The sequence below is a fragment of the Epinephelus moara genome, chromosome 16 (assembly GCF_006386435.1).
Source record: "Epinephelus moara isolate mb chromosome 16, YSFRI_EMoa_1.0, whole genome shotgun sequence".
In the NCBI taxonomy this organism is placed as follows: Eukaryota; Metazoa; Chordata; class Actinopteri; order Perciformes; family Serranidae; genus Epinephelus; species Epinephelus moara.
In genome coordinates, this window is record NC_065521.1 from 47,767,754 (window position 1) to 47,787,717 (window position 19,964).

At 41.7% G+C, this 19,964-nt stretch overlaps 1 protein-coding gene across 1 annotated transcript in view; it reads right to left on the bottom strand.

The window, feature by feature from the left end:
* Positions 1-19,964, bottom strand: part of spryd3 (SPRY domain containing 3) — a 77,658-nt gene that overhangs the window by 6,602 nt on the left and 51,092 nt on the right. Inside the window, exons 8-10 of the mRNA XM_050064478.1 lie at positions 17,411-17,468; positions 4,585-4,704; positions 3,933-4,072 (exon numbers count right to left, since the gene is read on the bottom strand). Of these exons, the coding sequence (XP_049920435.1) occupies positions 3,933-4,072; positions 4,585-4,704; positions 17,411-17,468 (318 nt within the window). The remainder of the gene's footprint in view (positions 1-3,932; positions 4,073-4,584; positions 4,705-17,410; positions 17,469-19,964) is intronic.

Below are 19,964 nucleotides of genomic sequence, written 5' to 3' on the forward strand. Positions count from 1 at the left end.
GAAACTGTCAGTGTGTCATTCTGTCAGTCAGTCATTCTGTCTGTCCCACGTTTTTCTACTCACTGACGTGGTCAATCTATGTGAAACTGCACATAGGCATTGAGGACTGGCATAGGCAGAAGGTGACAAAGCTACCAATGGGTATGGACTGGTTATTGTTATTATTATTATCAGTGCTGGCTGCTGCACTTGATTTAAAAGACTGAATGACAAAATAATCAGTAGATTAATCAGCTGCAGCCCCACTGTGAAGCATTTCTGTATGTCTCCCTTTGTTTACAGTATGTATATCTCCATATGTATGCACAGTATTTCTAACCTCCGGTGTATTAAAATATTTGTAGGACAGTGACTGGAAAAAATGATTTGTGTAATTGTGACCAAAACACTTAAAAAAAACTGCAGTGAATTGATCCAAGTGTAAACTGTGAATTCAAAGCCTGATATATCTCATTTCTCTGTGTTAAAAGCGCCATTGTTGTCAAAAATCTATTAAAAATACATAAATGAGCGACACTGATGAACTGGTTTACCTGATTAAACTCAGTAAACATCTGCTTAATCAATATCTTTATATTTGAAATGGATTAAATGACTGTGTGTAATGTGAAGGGAGACAAATATCACCAACACTTCAGTGTCTTCGAGCTCGCTGCTTTGGTTTAAACAACGTTAAAGCTTGTTTCATTCTCACTGCTCTCATTAACCCATCATGACCCAGCTATCACCTGCTGGTGAGCTAATCTGTTAGCATGTTTACTGCTGACTCACCACTATTAGCTGAAAACTATCACAGTGTTATCTCACTGAACATACTGGCTGTGAGTTCGAGGTTTGCTGAGACTTTCTACTGTGTCATTTTCAGTCACAGTACAGACGTTCTAAAAACCTCACTCAACACGACTTATCTCAGCACCAGATAACAGAGACACAGAGAGACCAGCTTGTGAACACGATGTCGCATCTAGCAGCTAAAGAGACAGATATTTCCCTCAGGAGCTGGTGGAGCTACAGTGAGAGAAAATAACTGTCACATTCATCAGGTGGCCACAAACATGACTCTAAATTGATGATAATGCTGCTCTGTCTCTGTCTCTGCTGGATGTGTAAATCAGCATCTGTTTGCCAACACGTTCACCACACAAAAATTAAAAGGTGATGACATGTCAGTGTTTACAGCATAGATATAGAAACGTATATACCTCATTGGCTGTTGGATTGTGCGTCAAAGGCGACACCATATTGGAGAGTGCAAGATATGCCTGTAACCAAAGTCAAGTAACAGGGGAGCTGCTGTGTTTCTGAATGAAAAGCACTATAAAGTTTATATTTGTCAACCAATTCCAATAAGTTGTTTTTATATTCAAGGGTTTATGATGTATGTGCAGTAGTTAGTTAAACAGAATCTCAATATTTAGGCTCTAACTGCTGCTGGATGCTCAATAGAGGAGTGTGTGTTCCACTTACATGAACTGAATTACTTACATGGTATAAAACAATTCCTTGTCTTAGGGAATTTTAAATTCTCATGTCTGTCAAGCATGGATTTGGCTTATTGTCCTTGGTTAATACTTGAGGAGACATCCCTATATAATATAGTGTGGAAGTAGACAACCTATTAACTTGCAAGCATGCTAGTTAGTTAACGCTGTCCTCTTATTATCCCACTGATCATAAGAGAATAACCTTCACCACTGCTCATTTTAAAAAGACCAAGGCAAGAAAACCTGCTCTTTGTTTATGTTATTTAACATGCGTTTATAGTGGTTCCTCTCCATCCAGGCAAAATTAAAGGAAAGTGAAAGGCTTGCTAACATTAGTGCGCTAGCTACGTTAGCTTTGGCTGATCACTAATATTCAGAAACAAACATATATGATCCACTGGCCCTTTGATAATCCAAACAAAGAACAAGCTATCTTGCAGTGGCCTTTCTAAAATCAGTAATGGTGAAAGTTACAATATTCTGTTATAATCAAGGATTTGATGAGTATAAAGCGTTAACTAGCAAGATGATAGGTTGTCTAACGTTACTTTCACATTAAAATATATTATATAGGGACGTTTCCCCTAGTAATAATGAAAATAAGCCGAATCCATGCTTGACAGACATGAGTTTTTACAAATAAAGATCAGAAACCTTTAAATATAAAAACGACTCATTGCAATTAGTTGAGAAATATAAACAATATAGTGATTTTTATCCAGAAAAAAAAAACACAGTGGGGCGTCGGTGACTTAGTGGTAGAGCAGGCGCCCCATGTACAAGGCTGTTGCTGCAGCGGCCCGGGTTCGACTCCAGCCTGTGGCCCTTTGCTGCATGTCACTCCCTCTCTCTCCCCCTTTCACACTTGTCTGTCCTGTCGATTAAAGGCTTAAAAATGCCAAAAAATATATATATATATATATATCTTTAAGAAAAAAAAAAACACAGCTCAGCTGTTTACTGTTATTTGCGCACAGGCTTGTCTTGCACTCTCCAATATGGTGGCGTTGCAGACGTATCGTTGCAAGGGGCTGACACAGTCAATGCAACATTTACATGTCTATGATTCGGCAACCTTGGGCATGTGTGCCACCATTGGCACACCGTGTAAGTAATAGCACACTAGCAATAGGTATGCAAGAGAGTTTTTTTTAAATAATAAAGTGTAGAGTTTGCCATACTTATTCATTTGTGGTGGCCTGTCACGGTAACAGCATCTGCCACCATGTATTGGTTTTATATTTGTGGAGCTGGACCGTTCATGAGGAGCGCTGTTTGAATATATAATGCCTATTCATTCATTCACTTTCCATAACCGCTTATCCTGTTAGGGGTCGCAGGGTTTCTGGAACCTATCGCTTATCCTGTTAGGGGTCGCAGGGTTTCTGGAACCTATCCCTGACACTGGGCAAGAGGTGGGGTAAACCCTGGACAGGTCACCAGACTATCACAGGGCTGACACATAGAGACAGACAACCATTCACACTCACATTCACACCTACAGACAATTTAGAGTCACCAATTAACCTGCATGTCTTTGGACTGTGGGAGGAAGCTGGAGCACCTGGAGGAAACCCAAACTGACACGGGGAGAACATAAAAACTCCACACAGGTTCATCTGGATTGCTTCGAACCCCCCACCCTGGGTTCAAACCAGGAACCCTCTTGCTGTGAGGCGACAGTGCTAACCACTGCACCACCGTGCCGCCTTAAGAACAGCCTACTGTTTGGTTATTCATTGTATGTGTACTCTGGGTGAAGACGGCACAGCAGAACGCCAGACAAAGTGAAAGTGAAATGTAACCGTTCATTGTGTTCACTCACAAACAGCTGCTCCTCTCATCCATCAATCTGATCTGACCAACTCTGATCTGATCTGATTGGATTGACAGATCAATTATCCACCCTGTGACTCAAAGTCCACTGCTGGCGAGAAAAAAGAGCTCATCAAAAGTTTCGTGCTGCATTCAGGGACCAGCAAAAACTTCCAACTTTAGAAGAGGGGACACAGAATAATGAAAGGGGACAAACACACAAACACACACACGTAAAGTTTGCAACTTCGGCAATGCACTTGATGAGAATGTGGATGTAAAATGAAAAACCATGTTTTGCAGTCAGAGTAAGAAACTGTGATTTGACTGTCAGGGAGGAGCTCTGCCACTGCCTCAAACAAGAAAAGGTGAGGACATAGCACATGTTGTTCTGGAGCATTTTTAGGAACGAAGGATTAACACCATCATGATATGGCACACCAAAAATGGTGCTTCATATCAAAAAAGTTGCCAGCCCCTGGTTTACAGCTTGTTCGCTGCCCTCTAGTGGCCACACCAAACGCAAGTCACTGCAGGTTTGTATTATTGTTTAAGTCATAAAATTAATCTATAACATGCATAGCTATTGTATATGCAGCAATGGTTAACACAGCTGTGTTGTGTTTTCCTCACCGTGACCTTCCTGCCCTCCTGCCCCTGCTCTACCTCCTCCCCATCTTCCTCTTCCTCCTCTTCGTCGTTGAGGTACAGGACATTCTGGACGCCTGCGTGACCTGGACGGACCTCCAGCCGTTCCCAGTCGTCCACGTCACCTGAGGACAAACCGCAGCACAGTGTGATTCACTGAAGGCTTTCATGTGCAGAGAGGATGAATAGTTGATACCAGGCCAGGAAACACAAGTCGAGAAGTAAGACAGCAAAACATGTTAATTAATGCCACAACCTGAGATGCTTTGTTTTGTTAGTGGGCCCTAAAATGAGGTTAGATTACACTAGTTGATGTCTTTGTATTGTTATCACAGGTTTGGTAATTTGAAACGGATTTACTGAAACCACCTGAGAGCAGGAAAGCCTATATTTGTCCATCATGGAAAGTGGGGGGGTGAGAATTTCCCGTTGAAGTGACTGCTCTGTTTTCAGTGCGGGGGATTTTGGTTTGCATCCAATTTCTTTCCCACATGCAACACAATAAACTCAGTTAAGACCGAATGTTGCCTTACGCTAAACCACGATAAGCGGGTTTAAGAGTGCACCCTCCCACAGACACACCAACCACTTTAATGAGTGATGGAGTAATTGCAGCACCTGAACCCTGTGCCCTCACCTTCTCCGTCCAGGATGTAGTCTCGTGGAAACATGATGCCGCAGCCCATGATGTCACCTTTGAAGCAGCGAGGACCGAAAGCGTCTCCGACCCCGCTGCCGTGGAAGATCTTGCCGTCATCTGTCAGAGAAGAGGTGAGAAAGACACTTTAAATTGTGCAGATATTAGTTAATTCTTACTTTACAACAGTGGTGGAATGTAACTAATTATATTTGCCAGAGTACTGTACTCAAAGGGCGGGTTCAAGTGAAATGTTTCAGAGCACTGATAATAATAACTAAAAGGGTTAGTTGAAGTTTATTTGAACATTTAGATAAAAAGAACAGAGAAAAGTAAAAAATAATGAAAACAGTTTAAATGTGCAGGTGAGGTAGAAACCCAGAAAGGGCTTTTTCATGGTGCCTCACCTAAAGGGAAGATTAAAACATGCACAGATTTAAAAATACAACATGATGCAAAGTAAAATGTCAATAAAGTCACATATCTTCCACACAATCTACCACACAAATAAACAGAACATCAAATAAACCAGTGATGATTTATACAGTACCACATCTATTTGTCATTAACCCACTTTTAAGTTTCTTTTCGTATTAAGATAAGGACACAGAGTCAGTTAAAAAGCTCGGTATCTCAATGAATACTGTCCTCTTGACGTCTGATACATTGGTAGATAACAGTTATTGTCTACTTGGATAAAAATTAAACTGAGAATTACAGATAAAAAATCATTAAGCTTTCTGGTAAGTCATATTTGAAGTAGCTTAATATCAGAAATAGACATAGATTTTATGTGGTACTTATTCATAGTCAGTGTAATATTTTCAATTCAATTAAAGCCCAATATCAAAAATCACAATTTGCCTCACAGGGCTTTACAGCATACGACATCACTCTGTCCTTTGGACCCTCACAGGAGATAAGGAAAAACTCTCCCCAAAAAAAACCTTTAACGAGGAAAAAAAAAATTGTGGAAACCTCATGAAGAGCAACTGAGGAGGGATCCATCTTCCAGGACGGACAGACGTTCAATAGATGTCATATAATAAATTTACAGTGATCCATATGACAAAATGTTACATAAAGATATTCGCTGCTACCTTGCCGTCAGACATCCCTTTCTGACGGGGAACTGAAGCCATTATCTCTCTTCAAAGTCACCAAACTCCTTTGACAAAAACTACAATTTCAACTTGCAAAACAGAGTTGCTGCACGGCAGCTGTGATCGGTTAGTCTGTGTTATTGTGTCACTTTCGGATCCAAACTAACGTGCCGTTCACAGCAGTACATCGCTTAGCTTTCATGCCGGTTCAGAGGTTAGAGGAATAAAGTTAATTTGGAGGATTGATAATAACACACAATTCTCAAAGACGGCTTGGCTCCGTCACAAAAGGGGGTTAGGGTGTTTATAAGTAGCAAACATTGAGGTCTTCCTGCATGTAACTGTAGAGGTTGAAGCTAACTCAGCTATGTGATGCCTGGATTTGATCTTTGTCAGGTTAAGGGATGATCTTACCTGGTGATTTGATCAAACAGTTGTAAATATCAAAGTGTCACTACTGGCCATTCAGTGGTATCATCTCTCCAACATAAGCAAGGTAAGGAGAAGGGACAGTGACATGGACCGTCGATATGAGTTTGTCAGTGTAACTTTTCCTGTGGTTGACATAAGGTGCTGTAATAATCCTTTGACATGCTGATATCTAATGTTTATAGCTAGCTACAGACTTATTTTGTCAGTGTTTCAGTCCTTGGTTGCAAACTGTGGCGCTGATAGTTTTCCCCTTTAGGTGGGTGTATGACACACTGCGCTGTGTCTCTATAATCAGAACTGCGTCCATAAAAACAGCCTCTTAATCATAGCAATGGTCTGCTCTTTAGAAATAACAGACCATTGAATGCCTTAACTGATCAGAATTGTGTATTCAACAAAGCTGTGCAATAATCTATGACAATACCACATGGAATGTAATTTATCACCTGTTTTACGAGTATAAATGATGAAGCAAGATGGAAAGCCAGTACAGACAATACCGTCTACAATTAAACTAACTGTGCTTTAACGTCTCCTGGCAGCCTGCGATCAGATACAAAAACATTTAATAACAAACATTACTGCTTACTGCAGGCAAGAGATGATATCTGAGACTTCTGTAAATCAAATTCCAGGTTTTAATACCATCTAAGGCCTTTTTTAAGGAAATGCAGGTCTTGAAAAATCTTCAAAAGCCTTAAATTTGGAAACCCTGAGTGAGGTTATTTTTGCTCCTCTGTTATGTTTCCCATTGCTGAACTGGGCTGACATGAATTTCACTGTCTTTTAATGTGTTTACCACAGCGTGCAACATGTGTACATATAATGTAGTGCTAACACACAGGACATCCTGGCATTCCTGTCATTTTATGATGTGTAAAAAAAAAAAAGCAGCGCTAGTAAAAACAAAAAAAGACATCAACATCCAAAGGAAATCATCAAAACAACACATACTACAGTTGCGAGAGACAACAATGGAAAAAAAGGGCAAAAGAAAAACATTGCAGAGGTAGCCTGCAGACGAGCGCTCCTCAAGCGAAGCGGCGTGGCTGCTGCTGGTAAATATTTATGGAGTTGTCATGGGACCCGTCCCCGGCTCAGGATACTGTTTAAACAATCTCTATCTGAGCACCGGGAGGGAGACGGAGACACTGTATCATTACAGCTCCCATGCGGGCCCTTGTCACAACACCACACACTAGGCAAACAGTGGGGCCACGCCGGCACAGGCGCAGAGTCGCTAAAAATAGCAGAGCAGGGCTGGCGCTGGAGGTGAGCCGGCGGTGTGGAAGTCCAGGTTTGGGCCTAAGGATGGAGCTCGTTCACTGGGACAGGAAAGGTGGGAGAAGCCTGGCGGAGAATCGAGGGCTGCGGTTGGAGGGATGTTCGCTGGAGGCAATCTTCAAAATTCTCGCACAGTTTGTTCGCAGTTTTATTTGAAGTCTATTTGTGGTTTCGCTAACTCCGACTACATTAACAGTTTGAAGACTTCACAACTAAATCCTTAATACATATGACTGATGTTCTCCCTTTAATTTAACAGATGGTGACTAAATGACAATCGGATTTTTTTGTTTTGCGTTTGCTACTGTTTATTTCTTGAGTGTCCTTAATACATGATGAGATCAGGGCTGAGATGATACTACACTAAACAAAAATATAAAGCAACACTTCTGTGTTCGCTCCCATTTTTTATTGAGATTAAGTTTAACATCTAAAACATTGTCTTTGCACACTGTTTTTTGTTAGTGAGCACTTCTCTTTTTCCAAGATAACCCTTCCACCTGACAGGTGTGGCACATCAAGACGCTGATTCAACAGCATCACTACTAAACAGGTGTTCTTTGGGATGCTCACAATTTAAGGCCACTCTAAAATGTGCAGTTTGACCACACAACACAATGCCGCAAATGTCCCGAGTCCTGAGGGAGCGTGCCATTAGCATGCTGACTGCAGAAATGCCCATCAGAGCTGTTACCCATGAACTTAATGTTCCTTTCCACACATTAAGACATCTCCAATGTTATTTCTGTGAATTCTGCAGTACATTCAACCGGCCACACAACCACAGACCACATGTAACCATACCAGCTCAGGACGTCTACATCCAGCATCTTCACCTGCTGGATCATCTGAGACCAGCCACCTGTATAGCTGAAGCAGTAATTGCTTTGCACATTCGAAGATTTTCTGCACAAACCTCAGAAACCAGGAAGCTCAGGGAAGCTGATCTCCATGGCTGCTCTTAAACAATCTTGCAGTTGGAAATGCTGCATGTGGAGGTCCTGAGCTTGTGCGCTTATACATGGTCTGTGGTTGTGAGGCTGGTTGGATGTACTGCCAAATTCTCAGGAAACGACATTGGAGACGTCTCATGGTAGTGAATGAAGATTAATTTCAGAGGCAACAGCTCTGGTGGACATTCCTGCAGTCAGCATGCCAACAGCTCGCCCCCTCAAAACTTGTAACATCTGTCACATTGTGTTGTGTGAAAAAACATTTGAGAGTTGCCTCCTATTGTGACCATCCCTTGGCACACATGGGTAGTAGTGAAGCTGTTAAATCTGCATCTGTACATGCCCCACCTCAGGTGGATGGAGGATTATGTTGACTCATTAACACGGATTACAACAAATCTTTGAACCAAAATAGAGAGAAATAAGCTTTCTGTGTTTCTTTGTGTGTGTCTGTTTTGCATTTTTTTAAGCAACCATTCATTCATTCATTCATTTTCCGTTACTGCTTATCCTGTTGGGGGTTGTGGGGGGCCTGGAGCCTATCCAGGTGGGGTACACCCTGGACAGGTCACCAGTATCACAGGGCTGACACACAAAGACACAGACCATTCGTGTTTATATTCACACCTATGGAAAATTTAAAGTCACCAATTAATTTAGCATGTCATTAGACTGTGAGAGGAAGCCGGAGTACCCTGAGAAAACCCACGCTGACACAGGGAGGACATGCAAACTCCGCACAGAAGGGCTCCCCCACCCTGGGATTGAACCAGGAACCCTCTTGCTGTGAGGCAACAATGCTAACCAATGCACCACTATGCCGCCCAGGGCAGCAGCAGAGACAGAGATATCCTGAATTTTAGGCACTAGTATGTATGGGTCCATAGATGTATGGCTGTTTCCCACCACTACCACTCATGGATGTTTTTAATTATGAGACCCCCTCCTGATGAGTAAACTGAACTTATAAAGTTTAATCAATTATTTGGAAGAAATAATGGATTAAAGCACTACATTTTTCCTGGTACAATAAACACTTCTTGTCAATAATCTTATCACACCACAACCTGTAAGTAACAGTGAAATGAGTTTTGGCTGGCAGTGGTGGAAGGCTATTTTTGTCTTTGAGCATACAACAAAAGTGTTCTGTTGCTTTTCTCAAGTGTGCTTTGGTACTTAAAAAGGTTGGAAATCGAGATTCAGGAAGCCAACTCAACTTGGAGCTCAGCTGTGGTGGAAAATGTTAAAATTTGTGTTGGAGACTACAGGGTTTAAAATTAGCACAGAGGTGTTGACCAAGGTTTGGCTCCGAGGCCGGTGAGAGTGTACAGAGCAGAATACTGGTGGTGGTGTTAATGCAAAAGTCAAGATCATAAACTGAGGCAGTTGTTGGTAAAGCTAACAATGTTAGCTACTGTGACCGCCACCAGGTGCTGGATGTAAGGCTGATCCTTGCAGCAACCAGGTGGTGAAAACTGGAGCTGAGTTTGGGGTCTGGAGCCGAGCCGACAGGAGGAGAGGGCAGGCTCTGACTGAGGACTGAGACCAGCTGGGAAAAGGAAAACAGACTTTCTCGTAATGTGAGACTTTGTCTGGAAAAAACTGGGCTTCCCTGCCCGGGGAACAATGACTTCACAGACTCCTAAAACATGAAAAATTAAAACAAAATATTTATATTCTTCCATGATTTCACACACATGTGAGTTTGCACATGTTCCTAAGAATTTACTCTAAATTCCATTTGCAGCTGCCATGTAAGTATATCACAAACAAAGCTGCTGATATATAATATACAATGTACTTCTCGGGTCCATTTGCCTGCGAGGACCCAGCTTGTGAACTATATGAACAATACATTTAAATAATCTCTGGTTAGATCTTCTCCAGAGTGAAGTAGTGCAGCATGAGAAGAAGTTTACTGGGCCGTGAGGCTGTACAGACTCTTGTAATGTTACTGTGTCCTGTATAAGCTCCAGGCTTTGTGGTGGGGCTGATATTACATACAACACTGTGTTGGTTTTAGAGTTTAAATGATTGGTTAATCCACAGAAAAAATACTCTGCAACTATTTTGATAATGAACTAATTTCCTTAGTTTCTTTTTACAAACATTTCTTTCGTTCCAGCTTCTCCAATTTGAGGTTTTGCTGCTTTTCTTTGTCTTGTGTGTTAATAAACTGAACATTCCTGGGTTAAGCTTTAGCTTTCTAATATCATCATCATTACTTTTCACTATTATTCTGACAATAAAGAGAAAACGATAAATAATTGGCAGACAACTCATCACTAGTGAAAGTATTTGTAATTTGCAGTCCTGGTTGGTTTGTTTACAACCACGTTGACCACCAAACATGCGTGTATAAAGTGACGTAGATACGCCAGATATCATGGCAGACAAAGGGATATATTGCCTTCATGGTCCAGACACACCAGACTGACATCAAAGAACTACTGGCAGCAAAAGCCTCATGTTGCTGTGTCTCAGCCAAAAGTTGCACATGAACACACCACAAAGACTACAGCTGACGGCCAACCAGCACGTACACTCTGTGCCTGCGCGAGAGGAAATAACTCTCCATATCAGCAGACAGCCGTAGCCTGTATTCGTGATTCAAAAATGGAAACTGGAAGACCGTAATGATGCTAGTTAGCCAGTTAGCACATTAACAACACAATCCATTGTCGCAAAGTGAAAGCATATTTACCTCGCACCAGTGAATAACACATACCATCACGAAATGTTTCTGCTAAAGGCTCAATGGCTAAAGAAAAATAATCTTTTTCGATCTCACCCCCTTGACTTGAGCTCTTTGTTTACTTTCCTCACTTCTGTATCTATTCTTGTGCACAGACCTAAACTGCCAAGTGAAGAGTGATTTCACTCACCGATGAGCTCAAAAAAGTCAATGGGGGCCAACAGGGTACACACTGCAAAGACTAGGACGACAGACACTCACCAACTGGTCAAGACTGACTGACAGCCGACCATCAACTCTCTGCTTCCAGCTTCTCCAGTGTCAATAGTTTCTGCACTGTAACCTTGAACTTCTGTAGACATTACCCAGAGGAGCTGTATGTGATAACGCAACATCCAAAATCAGTTGGACTGAACACTAGACAGACTTTACCTGCCAGCTCCCTGGTACAAAATCAATGTAATATCCGATTGAGCCCATGTGTAACTAGAGCAGGTATTGTCCGCGGAATTCTTACATGCAATCGTGTTGATGATGTTTCTATCACGCAACTGGCGCAAAACTAAACGAATACAAACATTCAAGGGTAAAGGGTCATTTACACAAAGAAGCTGACGAAAATGTCTAACTGGAGAGATAGCGAGAACTTGGGAAACTACTGTAAAGGAACGGCAGGAAACTTGATTGTTATGACCAAAATATACACTGGCTATGCAAACAAAACACAGCGTTCTCCATAGCATACTTTTTATGTAATTTCCTGTCTCATGTATGATCTACCTGGGCGCCAACCCTCACCTAAACTAAACAAAGTATTTCCAGGAGGTGGGAACACATCTGACACAGGCAACCCTTTTGTTGTGTGCTACATATGTGAAAGGGCAACTGGGGGCAACGTCCAGACCTGATTTCTCTGGACAATGTCAGATTTTATGGAACAAACAATTAATTTATTGACTAATTGAGGAAATAATCTGCACATTAATCAAGACTGAGAATAGCCACTTGTTGCAGCCCTAATTCCTTAATTTTTTTCTGGCAACATCCACACTACAGGCATATGTGGTCTGGGTATAAGGGCTGGCCGATAGGGAGAAAATTAAATGTTATGGTATTTTTGACCAAATGCCTTGATATCGAAATTGTGACAGTAATGTAGGGTTGACTTTTGGTGCATTCACAAAATACTTACACAATGAGATTTCTGATAAATAACCATTGGTAATGTGGATATAATGACTAAGGGGGTGAAGGCAAATAATAGAGCAGCTAGAACAGTCTGGTAAACTCAGATAATTACATCACTTTACTGTAACGCAGCATTAAAACCAGGTAATAAGGATACGATATAAGGATATCTAAAATCTAAGACGATATCAAGTCTTGCATTATGATATGAACATAATATGCCTGGCCCAACTCAGCTTGAATTAGATAATGGTTAGTGTGTGTCATCCCTCTGTGCCTGTTGATGTTATAGAGACTTTGTCATCCAAATCCATTTTTGTCCCATTGAGTGAGAAGGAAATATAATCCCCAAACACATCATGTTGGTATTGAATAATTGTTTTTGCAGAACTTGAGCTGGAATCAGATTAGATCTTGTCACAGAAGTTAGACTGAGCCCTATTATGTGAGGCTGGGTTGGTGGTGAGGGATGAATGGTGGCGGTGGTGGTGGTAGGGCACAACCTTCAGCTGCGGGTGTTGAGTCATAGCACGTGTGACTCACTGATGGGGGGTTTGGAGGGGGTGACAGGGTTAATGAGGCTTGCTGAGGAGCACTCACTGGTTGGATGGCTGGTTGCTCCTGATAGGGCCCACAGGGGCCCGCAGTGCCCCACGGCCCATTAACTTGCGGAGACAAGCCGAGCCAACACGCAGGATGGAGGTCCACACTGGGCCGGCTCCCAACACAAACACTCGTGGTAACACCAGCGCAGGCCAAAGAACTCTCAAACTATACAAGCTATACAAAGGAGCAGCGATATGGTTGGCAGGCATTTGTGTATATAACTGGAATATATCTGGAGTAAAATCACAACCTTTAAAGTCAATAATACGCATTACATGTGATCCAGGTCAACACTGGTCGCGTGCCCAATACAACGCATCATAAATCAGGATGACAGAAATAGAGCTCAAACTGTACATGCAAAGTATAAATAAGAAAAGGAGGAATGTTGCATTGAATCATTATGTAACTAATATAAGTGCATAATATAACTCAAAAGACTAATCTATAGCCACTGTTTTCTTGAAAGATAATAAAATTACAAACACTCAAAGAGCACTAAGGAGCAGCGTGAGGTATGTTAAAAATATAACAATGAGTGTGCACAAAGCAAAGGCCTGCCAAGATTATCCTGGCATACATTTGCCCCTTTAGATACTGAGGTCAAATACAAAAACTACCCATAAAAGTTAATAAACAGCGGTACCACGTGTCACAGAAACACCTCTTCACAGCATTCTTGGCTCGCACCGAGCAGGAAAACCAAGGTAACAAAGTCATTCCTTCTTTAAGCAATTTCTGCTGTGGTTATATGACCTAGTGCATACAATACTGTGTATACATTAAGCTTCTGTCACTCTGCCAAAGAGCGTCTGCATGCAATTCTTGAGGTTCCTGAAAGCTGTTCGGTGAAAATCTCGGAGGAGACATGAAGAAGAGGCCCCGGCTGTTGATTTTAAGTAGCTGGATCAGAGCCTGCACCTTAACCCAAGCATGGGAAGGCAAACCTCATACGCACAGCGTGGAAAACCACATACATCATTTTAGTCTCTAACAAATAAGATTAATGGGAGCTGTGCTGGGGCGTGCACATTTCTGTGGTGTCCAACGCACAGCAGCCAAACCAGGCGGACCGCAGCGCTAGACCTCTGGGACTGGCATGGTGAGCCTCTGTGAATGACTGGTCTCGTCTGTCACTCAGCAAAGAGGTATCATCCACGGACCCCAGCAGGACGCACAGCATCAACTGTTATTATTATTAATGTATCCTAAGTATAAATGGAATCTGCAAAGGGATATGGGGATTTAGGACTATAAACATCAACTTGAAACATGAATGGAATGTGCGGAGTGAACAAGAAAATGTGTTTTGATAGCTGATTTGGAGGTCAACTGGAAGAAAGTATATAAACCTTCCTCTAAAAATAAAAATCATACACATCCCCTGGTGGAAAAACATATGACACACAGTGACATTTGTGGCGTGTGAATCATTCAGAGTGGCTAAGTTTACATGAACAGTAATGATTCACTATTTCTCCAAATATGACAATATTCTGAATTTCATGCAGGTCATGTTAACAGTATATTTCCTCTCAAATTTCAAATAAGGCCTTTTTCAGAATTGAGCGAATTCCAATTAGGACATGTGGGATATGTTGGTATTAGTGAGATTTTAATAGCATTCTTTAAAAACATGTATACAGGGGCGTCAGTGGCTTAGTGGTAGAGCAGACGCCCCATGTACAAGGCTGCTGCCGCAGCAGCCCGGGTTCGACTCCAGCCTGTGGCCCTTTGCTGCATGTCACTCCCTCTTCTCTCTCCCCCCTTCACACTTGTCTGTCCTATCCATTAAAGGCTGAAAAATGCCCCCCAAAAAATATCTTTAAAAAAAAAAAAAAAAAGAAAAGAAAAAGAAAATGTATACAGCACATTCAAAATATGGCATTTGTCATTATGACACTCTCAGGCAAATTAAAAAAGAGCCTACATCAGCAACCTGTGCTGACGGCATCACAGTATTAAATCCAACTCATAGAAGCAACATGACAACATGATTGATTAACATAATATCATGTTTCTAAACAGACTAACAGAGCAACTAGTGTCTTTACTGTCAAACTGAGCAACAGCAACATAAAAGAGTTAAAATTTCAGTAGAGGTGGGAGGGGGCAGAGCTGGGCACGCTGTTCATTTATATTAAAGTTCATGTGTTTTTTGGGGTGACGAGAGGAGATAAAGCAGAGTTAGTTTCTCAAGCAGACTTAAACATGCGGCACTCATTTCCTATTGGGATGAAAACTGTGTCTCAATTCAGGGCCTGCAGCCTTCGAGGCCCAATTTGAAGACCGACTGCGTCGCATCGGTGCGACCAAGGCTGTCCCATTTCCAAGGCTCCTTCAAATACGGCAGAGAAACGCTGCTTTCTTTCCCAGAATTTGGAGGATGCAATGGATGAATCCTTCATGGCCGAGCTTACCCCAAGATGCATTGCGTGCCGGTGACGATCATATATTAAGTGAAGTTAAGAGTTGTCAACTAGCTAATGGTTAACTGTTAACATTACTATTAGCTAAAAGCACACAGCTTAAACAATCTTAATTCATTAAGTTTAACTGAAAATGGTCCATCAGCCTGAAATATATCAAAGGGCTGTGTCTCCGGCAGTGAATCATCTCCTCAAGTATTAAATTTAAATAAATATATATATAATAACAATCTCTGGGTCCATGATTTAGGGCTAACTAACTTATTAGCTTACTCCTTATTTCGCCAATCACTGCTGGTTGCTAGGTAACAGGAACACTAACGGGACAGGGCAAGAACAACTGGTGATGCAACCAGGAAATCCTTGGCAGACCAGACCATCCCATTGACCGCTGATGCGGTCTTCAAAGGACTTGGCTGATGTAAACCGCGAAGGCTGAATTGAGTCAAGTGGGACACCTTGCAAAATTAGGTCCAGTCCGGTCCGGTCCAGTGTTTGGCTTGATATCCAACCAGTTTGAAATTATAACACCAGCCCAACCCTAATGGATATGTTGTAAACAAACCAACTCAACAACAGTTTGCAGGGCCGGTATAGAAATGCATGCCCAGCGGAAAAACCCCTATTTCTGGTCGGAAAGAGAAACACACCTATTTTAAACATTATGAAAGACCTGGATATCAGCAGGTATTTGGATACGCCAATATCACAGCACCAACATTTTCAAAACGGTGGTTGAAGGAGTGCAAGACGGAGGCTGTACTCGCTCGGCTGAACAAGTCCGTCACCAGTAGGAAACGTTGAAAAAAACCCATGTTGATATCAATCGTCGATATCGCTAGTAATGGTGGAATATTCATTTTAATTAGCCATGTAAACAGCTCAGAGGGAATACTGTCTTTTTCGGAATGAGGGCAAAAACCATAATATTTTGTGAATGTAAACGCAGTGAGTGGGAGCAGCTGAAATCTCCCGTAAGAGAGATTGGAAGACAGTGGGATGCTTCAGACCAAAATAACGCAGATTAAAAAAAAAAAAGACAGCTAGCTCCGAACTGTCCGATAAGGACTAACAAGATCTTGACTGTGACAGTGGATTGTCAGATAAAGAGCTGGCTACCTACTGTAGCTTGTTCGGTGTAATAACAACCACCTACCAAGCTTGCCGCCTCTCTCATATCATGGCAGCATTGTTGATAGCTAATCTCTTAGCACTGATAGTGAGGTGTGCTGAGACCTGGAATGGGAGCGGTGGGGGTTTTGGGCAGATGCCTGTGCAGATAACGTTCACAGGCCTGTTGCCACAAACAACCAAGACTTAACATGTGTGTGTGGAAGCACGGGAAGATAAAGATATCTTTTTTTTTTTTGGTTCATTGCTTGGAGAGATATTTATTTGACTCAGTATGAGAGAAAGAGATGGAAATACGATCCTTCTCCTCTTTCTGATGCTGTCACCGTCTGTTTTATCTGCTCTCTGTGCTTTTTATCTGCCCGCAATCCTCCTTGATCTCTGTTTGTGCAAGGGCACCTCAACGGGTTAGTTTGGGATTTTTGAAGTGGGGTCGTACGAGGTACTTATATAAAGTCAGTGTTACAATAGGCCCACTTAAAAATATATATTTTTTCAACACTTTACCTCACTGACAGACAGCCCTTTTCTTTGGCACTACATTTTCTCAATCGAAAATGTGCAGCAGTTGAGAAAATTGAAAATTTGAGAAAACTGATTTTTTTTTTTTTAGGTGGGCCTCTTTTAAGGTGGCTTCTTTGATATCATTTTGATATCAACCCCCGTCCACAGCAATGTAATGCTGAGCTTCCTTGGTGAGAATCCTGCATGCTGCTCCAAACTGTGGGCGCGCCGACCACCATCGGCTTAGGGTAATACATTGACTATACATAAGTATCTCATACAACCCCACTCGAACTAACCCTTAGCTGAGATGGTGCCCTGTGTGTCTGCAACTAAAAGCAGCATCTAGATGCTTTGGAGGAAGTAGATCAGATTTGTTTTTTTATCTGAACTGCAAGGGGAATTCCACATTCATACAGGGAAATAACACACAACCCTGTTTCCAAGAAATGTATCTCTATGGACTGAGAGAAGAAATGAAAGAAAGAAAAGAAATCTCACCAGCATGGTACGCCACCGACCCTCGGCTCCATCCCGGGTGCCTGTTCTTGGGGTAGTCCTGCACAAAGACAAACACTCACACAGGTCACAAATACACGTTTTCACAGTCATGGATATGATCAATTTCAATGTGTGTGCCATGGAAAGCCAAAAGTCTGCGGGTTCTGTTAAAATAAAAATTACACCAGGTAATTTAACTTACGACCAATAAGTGTTGTCAAAAATATCGATTTGATGATACATATCAATCCTGAATATTTGAAACAGCTTCAATATTCACTTTTCAGCAGTATGAATACTATTGATACTGCTATGTCACGCTCTTCTCCTCCAACAGTGAACAGACACACACACCGCTGTTGCACTCCCTATAGCCCGCATCCTACCACTCGCTCTATCTTTGTAATTTAATTCAATTCACATCAAAGGGCCGTTATTCGTATGGGAAACATATATTTGCCAAAGTTAGTGTAAAAAAAAAAAAAAATGCATGTACAATGAGTTAAGATCTTCTAGCATAAAGAATTGTTTGTTTTTTATTTGCACTTTGCGTAACAATCTTCAGAGAATTCTGCACGTGTACACGGCCACAAGAAAAATATTGTTTTTATTAATGTAGAAATGTTTTATTGTTCACAGGTACGGGCACGGGTAAAAATGAACTGCATACAGGCAGACAGCAGGTGAGAACAAAAATATATTTTCAATTTTTCAGAATAAAACAAAGTAAAAAGATGTGCAGTATATGTGTAACATTTTGACATCTAAATCACTATCAAGCTATCAAGCTGCAATTACTTTTATTTTGAAAGTCAATGAAACAAATGGAACCTTTGACCCAGCTGGAAAAAAAGCAACAAAGGCCGACTGTTGCACCGCCTCACTTTGGCCTGTGTCTGGGCCAAAAACTTGCACTTAAACACAGCACAAAGACCACGGCCAACAGCCAACTAACAAGTACGTCCTGCATTTGCATGACAGGAAATAACTCTCCATACCAGCAGGTGGCGGTAGTCTGTGTCATTCATTCAAAAAGGGAAACCAGAAGACTCAGGGCAGCGTGAACTGTTGTTATGATACATCAGGTCCCAAAAAAAGCAGCTCAGCCTTGTGTCCATTTTTTCCCCAGTATCCAAGGTCAATTATGACCCTTTCTATAATGTTCTTTTTTTTATCCATGGAGGTTTTATATTTGTAAAACTTTCTTTGAGACAGGAAAAGGGATTAAAAAAATCGCTGACATCATTGCAATGAGTAGTCTATGAGCAGAGCTGGAACTTGCGGGCGGGACCAGCAGAAGAAACACTACTGCGCATGTTCAGTGGGCCGCGTACTGGGAAAGCTACATACTGTTTTGGTGTATGCGCCAGGCAAGAAATTCCACTGGACTGAAGAGGCGCCATCTTGGAGTCTGATACCTAATTAATATTATATATCTATGTAATACAAACATGTAACAAAGCCACCTTTGCCTGCCATTTTCACATCAGTCTTGCTCGCTCTCAGATCGCCATGATGTGTGAAAATATTTTTGTGTTGGAATGATCAGATGAGATGAAGACAACCAATGAGAAGAGCCTTGTGTGTGCCCTCTTGACTTTAGTCATTTCACTTCCATTTCCTTTCCATTCCTTTAAGCTGAACAACCGATCAAAGTGATTTCTCTCACCAACAGACTCTACCACCAATTCAACATGCCAAAAAAGCCACAGACGTTTACCAAAGGCTTAACATTGGCCGCCTACTGACTGTCAGCCTGGTGTGTCAGGGCCTTTAGCAAGCTTAAATTTGCTTATTATCACTACACACAAAGCTCAGATGAGGCTGATGGGAGTCTCATTAGTTTTGCATGTATTTGCTCATAAACCAAAGTCTTGCATCACCTGTCAGGGTTTATTTCACAATAATGAGCCGCTTGCTGCACATCATCCCTCACTTAACATGTTAGTAAGTGTGAGGATTCCTTTCTCTTCAGGATATCGGTCAGTGTCTGAGGATGTGTTGGTCTCTCTCCATCTGTCCGCATGTACAGTACAGTACATACACCTTTCTCCAGGTTTCACCACGCCAACAGTAATAACTAGTGGGCCAACTTTCGGATAAGATCAGAGTATGACTCAGAGGTAATTACCAGAGATTTTTATCTGTCTTCTTGGCTGCACCTCCATTACTGTAGAAACACACTACTGAACAAAAGAGGAAGAGGAGGGGGAGGAGGAGGGCAGTGACATTACGCTCCTCTTTAATTTCTCTGTGGGCTACATCTTCTAACTGTTTTCTTGTTCACACTCTCTTTCAGCTGACCTCTCCCTACTGCATTTCTTTTCAGCTAGTATTAACGGACAAATAACAGGCAACCTTTCATTTCCATCTTGTCTCAAGAATCCAAAATATGACCAGGACGGTGTCCAAAAAAAGAAAACAGTCAGCCAAACAAAAGAACATCCACCGTTGACTGATGCAGAGTCTGAAGAGGCGATATATTACTCAAAGACAAAATAGTGCTGATGAAATTATTACTATAAGCTGCACCTGTGTGCAAAAATGAATAATA